The 14961-nt window shown below is 54.0% G+C and overlaps 1 protein-coding gene across 18 annotated transcripts in view; it reads left to right on the top strand.

Moving 5' to 3' along the window:
- Dysf (dysferlin) overlaps positions 1 to 14961 on the top strand; it is a 197870-nt gene that overhangs the window by 116580 nt on the left and 66329 nt on the right. For 17 of the 18 annotated variants that reach the window (XM_050165387.1, XM_050165383.1, XM_050165380.1 and 14 more), the window contains 5 exons: positions 348 to 425; positions 7247 to 7428; positions 9974 to 10114; positions 10711 to 10740; positions 11943 to 11972. In XM_050165387.1, coding sequence (XP_050021344.1) covers positions 348 to 425; positions 7247 to 7428; positions 9974 to 10114; positions 10711 to 10740; positions 11943 to 11972 — 461 coding nt within the window. The remainder of the gene's footprint in view (positions 1 to 347; positions 426 to 7246; positions 7429 to 9973; positions 10115 to 10710; positions 10741 to 11942; positions 11973 to 14961) is intronic. The other variant, XM_050165381.1, reaches the window with a different exon arrangement.

Genomic DNA, 14961 nt, shown 5'->3' with positions numbered 1-14961 from the left:
GCTTCCAGGCCAGTCAGTTCTTTTGGTATGTGTGCCTGTGTACATGTGGGCATTCGCGTCTGAGTGCTGGAGATGGGCTGTGTGCAATCAGTCACTCTCACCGTGAGCTTGGCCTCCGTTTCCCTCCTCTGCTGTTTCTCTCCCTGGGATTGGATAGGCTCAGAGAATGCCAGCTGCCGCCTCTGGGCTAGAATCCTGACTGGAAGAGGCTCGCTCTGCATGCCTTGCCATTTCCATATACAGCCAGAGTGTGCTGACCTTCCCGGGGCAGACCCTCCTCTTCCTGTAGCTCCAGTCTTTAGCAACCCCATTGATCACATGGCATCTCTGTTTTCTCCTGAATGAAGATGGGAATCGCTACCATCTGCGTTGCTACCTGTACCAGGCCCGAGACCTGCCAGCCATGGACAAAGACTCCTTCTCAGGTAGGTGGGAAAAGGGGAGGAGCCGGAACTCCCAGGGGAGGGCTCTAAGTATGCGCTGTGGCTGGCAGCATCTTTGACTGGCTGACTTCAGTGAGGTTTGGATACTGTTCCCAGGTCCTGATGATTCCTCCTCTTCAGGGCAGCTACCTGTCATGTGAGACCTCTGCCGGAAATGACTTGGCTGATTGTCTCTTCCTTCCCAGGGGCCATTCTTTGTTGGGTCTCTAGTGATGTCTTTCTCTATGTAGGTCACTCTGTGCGGACCCAGCTCCCTGAGGCCCCTGCCTTCCCAGGCCCAGCTCCTATATTGCCTGACTGGCCTGGGGTTCTTTATGGAAGACTTGGCTACACAGTTCCATGCATCCTTGCTTCAGAAACACACTTATCTAGGTCACTCAGTTTCCCGCCCTCCTTGTTCCCTTCCATACTGCCCCAAGCATAACCGGACTTCTTCCTCCCTTGTTTTGAAGCATGGACCGTGACAGATGAACCTGCTGTATTTGCCCCATCAGGCAAAGCTTTGAGGTGTGGTGACTGTGGCCTCACCAGGTTCATCTTTGCTTTACCCATGAGCCACCAGCCTCGCCAGCTTCGAGCCACAATTGCAAGCCTCCTGCATGTGCCTGACCTTTGCATTCAATGCCTTCTCAGCCTAGAATGCATTTCTTCCTCAAGTTCAACTTCAGGACCCAGATCACATGTCCTCTGGTTCCCCCAGTGCTTGGCACCTCCCTGGTACATTTCTTTGTGCCTCTGTCCACTGTGGGGCTCAGTTGTGGTCTGTCTGCTGCGGTCTCCCCACCAGCTGGGTGCTCACACAATGAGGTGCCCGGTTTTCCCTCAGAATCTTCAGCACTGGACATCTGAAGGGCAGACATTTATGGAGCACCTCTGTGCACCAGCCAGGTGTCCCGCCTCTTTATTTTATAGGGAAAGAAATAGAGACTCAGGTGGGTTCCCTAAATTGCTTGAGTTGAAAGAGTTGACAGGTGACAGAGTTGAGAATTAAGTCCAAAGTGGTTCCCTCACAAGTACCTACCTCTGGTTAAGGAGGATAGGGTTCCGTGCGAGTGGCCTTCTGGTCACAGAATGGCTGCACAGCTTATAGTCACATGCCAGTCCTTCTAAGCCCAACCTCTCTTTCCATCACAGAAGCTGTAGTTCCCATCCAGATTCCTGGGTTCTCAGTGACCTGCTCCCCATCCCCACTCAGCTAAGCACGAGCACCTGGAGTACCTCTCTCCTGGGCTTTGGGGGTGGGTCCTGAGAGAGTCATTTGCACACGGACATTGGCAGGCTGGGGGCAGTTAGACATCTACAGTGGCTGTGTCTAGGACTTTGACGTTGGAGCTGGCACTGAGGACTGTAGAAATGGACTGAGCCCCAGGCCAGTCTTTTTCCTTTTAGCGGCGTGGTGCGTGGGTGAGGGTAGAAGGCTGTTTGTCTTCTGTGAACTGAGCTGGTTAAGGACCCCAAAGGTAGCCTGGGCAGCTGGAGCTCAGCGTGTGGATCATGCAGCAGGGTCAGCAGGCACTGGTCTGGGCGATGTCATACTTTCCACCCAGATAAACATCCCTTGAGCTTTGAGGGCGCTGCCCAGGGCTTCCTCAGAGGCCACGGGCTTCTGAATGAAAGGCCCGATTGAGCAGCAGCTGGGAAGGAAAACAGCAGCCAACACGGGGGAACCTATAAAACTCGGAGTGTTTATTTTCACTCCCAAACCCTAAACCAAAGCGATTTCTCCCCGGGAACTGACCCTGGGGTGGCTGGCTGCTCAAGGCTGTGCCCGGCCACTGGCTGCCATAGCCGAGGAGCCTGGTTTTGAAGCCGGAATGTCTGAGGCCAGGGGAGGGTCCAGCTGTGACTGCTACTACTAGGAGCATCTTTCAGCTACCTCCCCACTGTCCAGGGTCATGTGGTCCTCTGCTGCCCACCGTTTTCCCACCGCTAGCCTGTGGGTGTGGAGTTTGGAGGAGATACTTGTCGGAGGCTACTGTTCGGTGGCCGGAGGACTGCACCTCAGTGGGGCCTGCCCTTGTGGCCACATCTGCTCTCTAGACCCAAGGAAGGTGTCTGTGGTGTATGCTTGAGTCGAGTGTGTGTAGCAGAGGTCAGGCAGAGAGTATAAGATGCAGCTAGTACCAGTTGTCTTCTCTGATATTGGTGTGGGCTTTGCTCTGAGCTAAGAGCCGTAACTCCCAAGGACTGAGAGACATCACTTGCCATCGGCTCTGCTCCTGGCTCCATCTTGTCTGACTCTTCAAAGTGGCAGCATCATGCCATTTCCCAACACAGTCCAAACCCACATCTTCCTAGTTCTATGTGCACCAAGGCTACTGGAGGCTGGAAGCTGTCTGCCTTGTCCCATCCCCACTGAGATCTGCTTCTGTATTGGATGGAGCCGTGGTCCCACTGACACCTGCCATTCCCTATATAGAGGATCTTGAGAAATGCTGTCTTACAGCCTTTCAGGAACAAAGATATGTTTATTATTTAGACTCCTTTTTTGGCCTCAAAGGTCAGAGGGCTCCAAGGTGTATTCCTTGACTAACCCGGTCAAGGAGAGATGGCAGACAGGTCAGATGCTACACGATTTAGTGACTCAGGAGGAGAAAGGTCTACTTATGATGTCCCACATTCCTCTGCTGGCCTGTGGTCCACTGAAGTTGAAACAGTGTGTCTCTGAGCGTGTTCCTGCTAGGGCGGGTCACAGTTTGGTCTGCTGAGCCTCAGCTCACCTGTGCTGTAGTGGTCCCTAGATTTGGGTGTCACTGGGGATTCCTGCTCTCGGGCTTCTTATGTTTCCATACTACTTGGCCCTCCTCTTCTATTCTAGGCTTTCTATCCGAGTTGGCTCTGGTGGTGGCGGGAGTGGGGGATGGGGCGGCATCCACCCATCAGGCATGGGAAGGGGTTTTCCAGACTGCATCAGAGGCTTGTGAAACGCTTCACTTAGAAAGGGTTCCTGGGAAAGAGACTGGGGAATGGGTCCCAGCTTTACGATACACAGCGGCTGTCTAACCTGCTTCAGCGCTCCTTAATGCCTTCCCAAGAGCTGGAAGCATGCATGAGTTGGGACTCAGCCAGATTTCTCAGCACCAGTCAAGGGCCCTTTGATATCTGTCCACCATCCCTTCTCCTGCCACGCTCTGGCTCTAGTACTGCCTTCTGCCTCTCACTCAGGTCAGTTGCTTAATCTGTGCATGGCTGGCATCTGGGCACACCTTGCTCTTTTTAGTTTTTTTTTCTTTTCTTGGATCAGGCTAGGAGAACCTCCTTTGGGACTCTAACTGGATGCAGCCAGGTGAGACCAGCCCCTACTCACTTGTGTCACTGTGGCTCTTAACTCGGGTAGTGACTGTCCTCACCCAGGGGTCACACTGAAGAGATTGGCTGGAGTCTCCTTCATCTCTTCATCCCCAGCACCGAGCTACCCTTCTGCACAGTAGGCAGTCAGTACATGAGTACTGCATGAGCCATGTGTTACCAGAGCCCCTGCAGTGACACCCTTGCACCTAGAGCTTTTGGCTAATTTGAATGATGCCCAAGAATATGAGGAAAACATTAAAAACAATTTTATGTTTTCAGGCATCCTGCCCAACTGCTTTCTGAAGGGTCACTAAGTAGCTTCCAATAGGAAAGAACACTTAAATTTGCCACTGCCTGCCAATGCTGGGTTTGATAATTTTGAACATTTTTTTTCTAAATTTTTATTTCATTTATTTTTTAAATTTTATTTTATTTTGTGGTAGTGATTCATGTTGTTCAGGCTGGTGTGGAACTCACTATGTAGCTAAAGATGACCTTGAACTCCTGACTCTTTCCTTCAGCTCCCGAGTGCTGGGTTATAGGCAGCACATTGGCTTTTTCTTGACTTTGTCGTCATGGTATTGCTGTGGCCTAGTTTGAACTTGCGTTGTTTTGATTTCCTTTCTTATGGGGATGGCACAGAGTACTAGGAGTCAGGCCAGCCTCAGCCTCCTGGGATCTCAGGCTAGTGTTCCTGGGTCCAGCTTTTTCTTTGGCGGTTGCGTTGGGAAGGGTACTTCCGTAAGTCATAGTCTCTAGGCTGGCTGATTGATGGGGACACAAGTGTCATCTGGAGCTCCAGGAAGGTCCGGGCAGCAGGGCTGGCCCAACACTATACAGAAAATGTCCTGGGGCTTGGTGACAGGTCCTTGGCTCTCTTGTGAGGGAACCTGGTGGCATCCTCAAGTGGTCTGTGTCTAGGGCCTCTCAAAGGCAGTTTGTGGTCCTCAGAGAGCTCTGTCCAAACATGCCCTGTTGGCGGTTGCTTTAGCTGTTTGGGTCTTGCAGCCCTCAGGCTGGCTGGACTCTGGACATGTTGATCTGACCCTTCCCTCCCCGCTGACCTGCAAGCCCCTGCTCTTTTCTTCCCTGACAGAGGATGTATCTGTGAGTCCATGAGTCCATCTGGCCACCTTGCTTCTGCTTATGTCTTTTGCAGGGATGGGGGGTGGGGAGATGGGCGGGGGTGGTGGTGGAGGCTGGGCCCTGGGCACACAGTAGCCCAGTGTCTGAGGCCCAAGGCCTCCAGGCCTGTTCTTTACAATGCTTTTGTTGTCCTCTTCCCTCCCATGGGTGGGTGGGGTGCATGCGTGTGGGTCTGGGTGAGTTTTGTTTGTAAGCTGCCCCTCTCTGTCCCCCAGCGCTGAGCTCATTGCCTGTGCTGCTGGAGCTGCTGGAAAGAGCCAGCCTGCTCGGAGGCCTGCGTGGGGGGTGCTGCCAACACCAATACAACGTGCATGGCCGCTACAATGTGCAATTGTGACCTTTGTGTAAACGCGGTCGGTCTGGGGCCCGCACGCTTATAAAAATAAAGCATTGGGAAGCACAGGGGGGTGGGAACAAAAGAGGCTTTTTCGCTGGCTCTCTAATATGGTTTTATTTATCGGAACGCGCCCTCCTTCCCTTACTGGAACTGGGAGAGGTTCTCTGCCGAGCTTGGAGCTGATGGTATCACAGCCAGACGGTTTCATTAAACGCACAGACGCCGCCAGGCCTTGCCAGGGGCAGAAGGAAGAGGGCTCGGGGCCAGCCTGCCAGGGCCTGTGCATGGATGTGGAGTCCCATGCCAGGGAGGCACTCCCCTGGGGAGTCTCTCTCTCTCTCTGTTAAGGGCATCCCGTTGCCCTCTTCCAACCACAGAGTCAGGTTCAAAGCCAGTATCACAGGGATGCCCTCCACGACTCCCCTACTGCACCTCAGTTCCTGACCTAGCAGGCTTGACTCAAGTTCTGTGCCCATCAGCTAACCTGGTGTGGTTCTGCCACAGGTGCCCAGGGCTTCCGACTGTGAGGCAGACGCCCTCACACTCACTCTCGAGTGACAGTCACAGTGTTGAAGCTCGCTGTCTCCCTTAAGTGGAAGTCCTACTCTTAGCTCACCTTCCCACCTCTTCTATAGTCACTTGGTGCCAACCACGCTCTCTGTCACTTCCTATGTAGGGGTCTTGGTTTGTTTCATGGTCTCCTTATGGTCAGAAACCTGGCCTGATTCCCTGTCTCCCCATCCTGACCTGTGATTGTTTGGATGGCTCTACACCGTTTGAGGCCACTGGTGCTCTTTTGGGTCACATGGGAAGTTAATGGCTGTGTTGGGGCTGGTCTGGGGTTTGACATTTGGGATAGAGCCAGGGCTGAAGCTATCAGCTGTGTTAAGGCTCTGTGCTTGGTCTTCTCAAACAGCCGGCTCCAGCTGCCAGCCACCTGTCCCACTTCTCCTGTCCAGGGGCTCTAAACACCTGTAACTTGGAAGGAACAGGACCCCGCACCTAAACTGCTGTGCTCTTGGGGGAAAATAGAACACCCATCCTCCAGCACTTTGCTCCTCTCCCAAACCATGCACGCCATTCCTATGACCTCACACTGGTGGCCCAAAGAATCCCACAACGTCACCTGGAGCTTGCTAGAGAGTCAAGGACCCTACTCTGCTACATCAGATGTGCAAGAGACCTGTGGAAACATTCTAGGTGACTCCATGGTAACTCTACATTTGGGGACCACTGTTCTAGAATCTTCTCTAATTATACCAACTTGCCTTTGGACAAGGCAGAGAAAAGGACTGGCTGGGTCCCAGGCTAATGGGGCTGGCAGGCTGCACAGGAATTTTGGGCCCGTGAGGAGCTCACACTGTGTCGTGCCTAACAGCTCTTGGCCCTGCGTCCACCTGAGGCCGAGCTACCTCTGCCTGTACTAGTACAGGAGCCTCATAGCTGGTTCATCCTATGGCTTGTGCGTCTCCTGCTGGTTTCTATGTGGCAACTGGGGCGGGGGTATGAGCTGCTGAAGAAAGGTGCTGGCCATGTCCTGCTGATGCTCTCAGGGCGCCTAGGACCTAATGCCTGTGCCCTACTCCCCTCATCCTCCAAGAATCCAGATGTACCTTGAACACACTTCCTGCCCTTTGCCCTTATTCTTCCAGGCTCTTATTCAAATTCTCACCGTTTGGGCAGATGATTGACATCTTGCTTCAGTCGTGCCCCCAACTCCTAATGTCTGGTCCCTAATTTCCTGGCATGAGGAAAGCACCCAGGAAATCCTTGTTGTAGAGATGAGTGGGCCACACAGGCACCCACTTTTTCTCGCACACCTCTGTCAGATAGGAGTGAAGAAACGGAAGGTCTGAAGTTGCAAGCCAAGGTCAGGCTCTGTCTTCAAGTGGCGGTAGCTGGCCTCGGATGGCATCTGGTCTGAGTGTTGTTACTCCAGAGTGGAGCCACAGCCATGCTCTGGCTCTGTGGCCCTGTGACTCCCAAACCATGAGCCAAATCCTGTGTCCTTTTTCCCGCACCCACACAGATCCCTATGCCATCGTCTCCTTCCTGCACCAGAGCCAGAAGACGGTGGTGGAGAAAAACACCTTGAACCCCACCTGGGATCAAACCCTCATCTTCTATGAGATCGAGATCTTTGGTGAGCCAGCCAGTGTCGCTGAGTATCCGCCCAGCATTGTGGTGGAACTGTATGACCACGACACCTACGTGAGTATGATGACCTGCTACCTCTCTCTGTTCCACTTCCCTGGGCAAAGCCAGGCTGTGAGTGTTGGGACCCCACTTAGCAACTTCTGCCCAAGGCTTGGGCTGGTGGCTGCCCCCCTCACGGCTCACTGAAATGATTTAGAGGAGTTAAAATGGGCCATGCCCCTTGGCAGACATGGCTAATCAAACTGTGGGAAGGGAACAGCTCCAGAAAGGGAACAGAGTTGTGGAGCAGGGTCTGGCTTTTCTGCAGGTCCTCTTTGTCCCTTCTCGCCACTGTTTTTAATCAAGCACTTTCTGTACTGGGCTGAGTGACCCACCTCTTGCCTGAGGTTTGTGGTCTAGGTGGGAACTGAGACGCCCAGCATGTGAAGAACCCTCTAGATGAGACAGAGTGTCTGGGGTACCATACGGCCCTGTGGTCCACCGGTGCTGTTCAACAGAATATCCTGTGATCATGCAATGCTTTCTGGCTGTGCTCTCTGGGAGGGAATCCACCAGCTTCATATGGGGACACTTGAAGGGCACTTGTACCAATGGAGAACATGAGTTTTAAATTCAAGTAACTGCAACAGGGTGTATTGTGCATGCATGCGGCGTAACTGGTGGAGAGCTTGCTTAGCATGCACAAAGCCCCGGGTTTGATCCCTGGCACTGTGTAAGCTGGGCATCCAGGCATGGTGGTGCATGTCTGTTATCCCAGCATTTGAGAGGTAGAGGCAGGAGGATCAGGAGTTCAAGGTCCTCCCTGGCTACATATCAAGTTTGAGGCCATTCTGGGGTACCTGAGACCTTGCCTAATAATAAAACAAATCAAAACAAAACACCACCCACAAAAATCTGAAGGTGACTCATGTTCCAGTATCACACAATACTGTGCAAAATATCAGGGGAAGCTGGGGTGAAGACAAAAATCCTGAAACAAACGTGGGAGGAGAACATAGAAGGACATTCTAGCAAATATTGGGGCTGCTGGAGGATGAAGAGACAGAATGAGGCCGGGCAGCTGGGGATAGGGGCCAGAAGTAAGGGAGGCCATGTGGTTGCACACAAAGAAAACTAGGGAGAGAGGTCAGGTCTGGGTGGGTGCAGCAGCAAGGAGGAGGGGTCGGTCGGAAGCTATTTCCAGTAAGAGTTGCCACGGCCACACATCAGAAGTCCTGAGAAGGTGTGTCAGCCAGGGGAGGGGGTGATGCTCTGTAAGGTGCCCATCAGAAGATGACAGAGGCTAGCATTGGGCAGCACGGGTCTGGTTTTGGGATGGTGACCTGGGAGTTCTAGAGGAAGCTGAGCTTAAGGCAGGGAGCAACAGGATGGAGCGTCATTGGGCCATGAAGGGAAGTAAGAGTGCAGGTCCTGGTGTCTGTGGGGCAGGGGGAGAAGGTCTACGGGGGCTGGGAGGTACTAGATGGGTACAAGGCAAACTGTAGGTTCCCAGACTGGGCCAGAGCTCTTTGGAGGCCTGCTCGCCCATACCGAGCCATGGTAACTCCTTCTAGAAATGTCTTCTGAACTGTGCCTCTCCCTCGATCTCTGCTGCTCCCTACTCAGGCTGGGTCCTCTTTGACCTGTCCTTGGCTGGTCATCCAGAAACTCTCTTTCAGAAGAATCTTCTGGAAACGTTGCTGCAAGCTGCCCCTCTCATGCTTGCCAGGCTAAGAGGGAAGGGAGAATGATGGTCTGTCCTGGGGTAGTGGTGGCTCCAGGGATGAGCTGGGAACCTGCCAGCCCCGCTCCCTACAGAACTCAGCAGCTGAGGGGGCCACGCTGGCCCCGAGGAGCCCCAGACCCTTCCCACTGCTGTGCCTACTGTTCACTCTGAGTGACGATTCTGGGTTGTCACTCACAAGTGTGGTGTGTGTGCTGGCCCTGGTAGCCATTCCTGGGTGGCTCATAGAGATGTTGAGGCCTTCCTGTAGTATAGTGTGAGAACAGCCAGGGCTGGCTCCCCGTTCCTCTCCTGGGTAAGGGCTGAGGCCTGTGATGTCCACAGCACCATCTGACTGACTCTGCTGACTGTCTGCTGTGACTGAGGTAGAGGAAGGTGGGCACTGAGGGAGGTATGCTGGGAAGAACTGGTGTTCAGTCACTGAGGAGAGGTGGACCCCGTCATGTGGGCAGTAGGAGTGAGGAAGGACGCCAGGTTCAAGACTTAGGAGCCTTTAGTAAGGCTCACCTTGGGTAGCGAGGTCACCTGAAAAAATGGGGACGTTCAGGGTGAAGCCGTTAAGCAAACAAGGGCGTTAAGGAAGTATAGGCAGACTGTTTCTCATGGCTCTCTGATGGGCTCAGGGATGGATTAAACAAAGGCATGGGGAATACTAGTCGGACATATAGAAGGACTTCCACAACTGCTGTGGGAATTCCATCCTAGTTGCAGGCTGCTAGCATCTTGTCCTCTTCACAGTTCCCCCAAGAGGGCCGTGCTCGCCATTCCGCACTAGAGGCTGCCCTGACTTCTGGGGTCCTCTTTAGCCCTGGAGGTCGGATGCAGGCCTAGTCTGGGGCAGGGGGCACTGACTCTTCTTTCTCTACACTGGTCTAGGGTGCTGACGAATTCATGGGCCGCTGTATCTGTCAGCCCAGCCTGGAACGGATGCCCCGGCTGGCCTGGTTCCCGTTGACCAGAGGCAGCCAGCCTGCGGGCGAGTTGCTGGCAGCGTTCGAGCTGATCCAGAGAGAGAAGGTAAGGCTGGCCACTATCCAGGCCTGGGAGGCCCAGCTGGGGTGCAGGCCAAGGGTGGCGGGGCTGTCCACATGCTGAACTCAGTAGGAACTGGGATGTCTCCCCTGAAGTCAGCCCTCCCACTGACACCCACACGACACACCGTTTCTCATCTCTAAGTCAGGACACAATCCACTTGAGGGCAGAATTTTGGCTTCTGGATGACTAAATTCTGTGGCCAAAGCAGTTTTCCCAGGTCATTCCCTGTCATGGTTTCCAGGAGCCTGGGTAGCTGGAGCAAGGGGTCTCAGGTATGGTGAATACCCACAGCCACTGAGGGCTGACTGTGCCATGCCTGACTCTGGTCCTTGCAACCAGGACCCTACTGTTAGGTACCAGGCTGTTTTGAGTGCTACCCCAGGCTTGCTGTGTTTCTGTGGCAGCTCTGGGTAAGGTGTCTGGAGGACACAGCCTACCGCCTATTCGACTTGGAACAGCTTGTATCCATGGTCTGTCTGCTACTTGACAAAGTCTGTGGGTGTTGGCCCAGGGTGGCAATGAAGGGGTCTGGGATGGGCAAGGAGCAGGTGAACAATACTCTCTTTTCTCTACCATAGCCAGCAATCCATCATATTCCTGGCTTTGAGGTAAGTTTTGTTTGTGTGTTTCTCTCCAGTCTCCCTATGTTTGCGGACCCCTCTAGGCTTGGGAGGGCAGCTAGCAGGTCCCACCTCAGCCTACATGAGAGCCCAGGATTCAGGCAGAAGATGACTCAGTAGTGGCCTCAGGGTAGATGAACAGGGGCTGACATTCTCGTCTTACTCAGTGTCTCCATAACCTCCAGCACAGGTATCACCTGCCTGGAGATGGCTGAGCATCGAGTTCCAAACTGCAGAGATCTCAGAGCCGCCCTTGGGGGCTCTGGGTTGGGGTGGTTATTACTCTCACTAGAGTGGGTTTGACATTTAAGGGAGTGCAGGTTTGACCACAGCCTCTGGGCGTGCAATCCAAGATCAGGGTCTTGCAGGACTGCCTAAGGCCTTTAACTTGTGGCTCAGGCTGACGATCAGTGTGTTTGGGAGCAGCCCAGTATTGTTTGAAATGCCAATTTCTGGGTACACTGCCATCTAGGCAATCTCTGAGGGTGGAGGCCCAGCATCCCATACCCCACCCACCCATGTGAAGCTTCTGATGCCCAGGGATTTTCAGAATGCCAGCTAGCCCATTCCTCCCATGTGATCCCTTCCTCTCCTCTCCTCTCCTCTCCCTCCTTTGCCTGGAGGTTCCAATAGAAAACCTGTGTTGAGCCTCAGGCTTATTTTCTTCCTTGTTCCATTTTAGCAAGCTCAGCGGGAGCTGCTTGGGCTGTTGGTACACATAGGGTCCGATGGTCGTAACCCCACAAGCCCTTCCCACACCCTTTGCTTCTCCTGGCCCTCTCCTGCCAGCTTCCTCCCCCTGCCCCCTCCTGTCCTGTCAGAGCTGGGGCCCCCAGCTCCGCTAGTCCTGGGGATTCGATGTGACTTTTCATGGCTGCCCAAGTCAAGAATACAGTTCTACAGCTTTGCTTGAGGCCCGACTTTTCCGGGGGCTGCTACACAGGGTCCCAGGTCCCTCCTACCACCTGTCTGATGTTCTCCCTCCTGCCACTTCTGGAGAGGAACAGACGCTCTCAGTCCATTGTCCCTTCTTCATATGGAAGGGTGTGGTGAAGGAGCTGCCATGCTCACCCTTGGTGGGAGGGCTTTCTGCGGATGCCATCCTGGTCACAGCCAGTGCTTCTGGTTACTAATGGAGACCCTTTGCTTTTCCGGTTCTCTCCCTGTCTCCCGGATGCGGACCATCCTAGATGCACGAAACGTCAAGTATACTGGACGAGGTAAGCTGGACTCAAGGATGGGGGAGCTGGTAGACCTGGGGGTGGGGAGGTAAAGGCTAGCTTCCAAGCTCTTGTCACAGGGTGACCAGGCTAGATTTTCGTCCTTCTGCTCAGAGTGCAGCCACAGCTGCCTGGGGTATGGCCTGTGAGGTCATTCTAGCCCCAGGGGCTTGGTGCCCTCTTAGTAGTCCAGACATATACAGATGACTTGAATAGCAATACTTAGTTTTGTCTGGTTGAGTACCAGATGGCATATTTTCAGACATAAAAATTGGGCAGCTGCCAGAGTAGCCAAGGAAACCTTTCTGGTGGTGGAAGCAGTGTAAGGGCTTTGACAAAGCGCTGAAGAAGGTGGGAGGCACATGTCTTTGGTCCAGGGAGCCTAGGTGCAGGGTGAAGACGGATGGGAAGAGCACTCTGGGCAGAGGCTGACCTGGAAAAAGCCATCGTGTCCTCCATCAGGGAGTCAGGGACTCCCTGGGCTGGGTTGAGAGCGGATACCACTTGACATTTTCGGTGCAATTTGGACTTGAAGTGCAGGATCAATCAGGATGTGGGATTGTAGCCCGCCTCCCTTCCCTAACTTCCTTTCACTCCCAGGCAGAGGTGGGGGCCTGCCAGCTGCTGGCCCTCTTCGCGCCTGACAGGCGGCCTCCTGCTTCTGGCGGCCATGCAGAGAGACTGTCGATTTGGAAGGCAACATAGAACCCTAGCCAAAACCCACAGCCTGTGCTGAAGAGGACCCAGCCTAGGGATGAGTTATGACAGACTCCGAATCCTTCGTGACCGGATGTGTCATATGGAATAGCGAGGGCTCGGACTCAGGGCGAGGATGCGGCTGTGGCCTGGCTACCATGAAGCAAATCAAAACTGCAGCTTGGGGCCAGACCCTGAAGGGTTGAGCATCAGGGCTGGCCAGGCCCCCTGCTGAGGCTTCCTGTGGTCAACAGCACCAGAAGACAGTGATCCTTAGGAGTTTTCTGGATACAGGCGGGGCCAGCCCAGCAGGTTCAAAGGGTTCAAGGCCCAGGGAGGTGACCCATCCTATAAGATGACCTTGTGATGCCCCTTATCCCAGAGGTTACCAGTGTAACCCTTGGCCCTGAGTTCAGCATATTTCCCCTGACTGAAGGCTGAGTGTCCTGCCAAGAACTTGGGACTTACTCAGTTTTAAGGCTCCCCAGAGGTTGAGAGGAGGCAGGTCATTCTCCTTGCTGTTCTGCTCCTGCGGAAAGCTTGTTGACCCAGCAGAGGACTTTCTGTCTTTTCTGTGTGGTGGCCCAGGACCTGCTTACGCTCCCGGTTAACTTCTCCCAACCTCCCAGTCCAATCGCCCTGCACACTGTGCCCACTCCCCAGGGAGCCTGGGAGCACAGCAGGAGCGAGGGTATGGTAGGAAGCGCTCTTATGCAGGGCGCCTGCACCATACAGCCGGGTGTGAGAATAGACTGGGGAGGAGGCCTTTGAGACAGTTATGGTGGCGGGGCCTCCTGGAGCTGAGCCAGGAGAAATAGAAAGGCAGTGTCTCAAGGGTGGTTAAGTCCAGGAGTACCCAACTGCCAGCACAGCTAGGTGGCAAGCCACACGTGCCCCCATGATGCTGAAAGGCCTGTACGCGAGGCCTGGGACTGACTGCCCAGGAGAATGGTTTCTGGAGCAGGACAGAGGATGAGTCCCTGGAAGAGGGGACCCTGAGCTAGCAGTTGAAGCAGGAAGGTTTTGGAGGCAGCGCCTTGGGCTAGAGACATTGTGCAGCTGCATCGGGACCCTGCAGTAGCAACAATAGCCTCTCTCCCAGGCTCACTGCCATGGGAACACCACTCTGTGGGGCTCTAGGTGGGGGAAGCCAGGCTGCTTTGCTTGCTGGGGGCTTTACAGTGTGCGGAGTCCTGAGCCCTTGTGGAGAGCAGACGGTGCCTTTGTCCTTTGTCCTTCTTTTTTGAGCTTCTTCCCATCCTTCTTTGTCTCATCCTTCTTCTGTGTCCTCCTTGGCCCATCTTCTTCCCACCTCTTCTGAGCCCCCCTCCCCTTTTTTGGTCTTGAGAACAAAGGCAGTTCAGGCTGCCAAGAGGAATGAGTTCAAAGAAATTGCAATTTTAGATTTCCTGAGAACTGGCGCGTATGCGCATGCAGTGTGCATGGGCATGTTGGTGAGAACACACATGCGCACATACATGGCAGATGAGGTGCTGGGAGTTTCTTACTAGGACTAGTTTCTTACTTAGGACTGGGAAGACCTTCCCCAGGGCCTGGGGGATCTGACTGTCCAAAGGACATGGTTAGTTGTCCCTCTTCTCTTCTGCTCTGAGGGAAAGGATGTCCTGGTAGAGGGCAGCATATGTTTCTTGGCTGCTTGTGCTGCTAGCGTGGTGGTCCAACTAGTCACCCTAGACACCTTCCCAAATCTAGGAGGCAGCAGGGTATGCCGCTTACTCTGAGACCTACCCCAGGTTTGCTCCTGCACCCCAGCATCCACTAGAAGGAAACATTTGGTGTTTTGCAATCAGGAAAATAAACCCAGTGCCCCCCATCCCTTTCCTCCTCCCCCAAGGCCTTAATTTGAAACACTATTTCCCTGGGAAGTGTAATTAGACCAGTATGTTGTTCTTAATGAGCTGGGTGGGGCCGACAGACAATGGAGCCTCCTGCTGCCTGCCTGCCCCCTGCCTGCAGCTCCCCAAGGAATCAGGATGTTCCCCTTGGGTGAGGTGGGATCTGAGGGCTACTGGGGACAGGGCAGTCGGGTTGGCAGCAGAGACATGTCAACACCTGCACTGCCCTGGAAAGAAGCGTCTGACTAGTGTGTTGTCACCTAGGACTAGGAGCATATCTGGGCCTTCACCTCTCTGTGTTGAACTGGCCCTGGGGACATATGGGCTGAGAAGAAGCCAAGGGTGGCTTCTACTGTTGGGATACGTCCCTCAATTGTTCCTGGAGATCTGGGACTGAACTGGCTTGATCAATACCCTGCCCACCTGTGTTCACCACT

Source organism: Alexandromys fortis, unplaced genomic scaffold (genome assembly GCF_014885135.2).
Source record: "Alexandromys fortis isolate MF-2015 unplaced genomic scaffold, M_Fortis_MF-2015_v1.1 scaffold_158, whole genome shotgun sequence".
NCBI lineage: Eukaryota > Metazoa > Chordata > Mammalia > Rodentia > Cricetidae > Alexandromys > Alexandromys fortis.
This window is presented reverse-complemented; position numbering and strand designations above follow the sequence as displayed.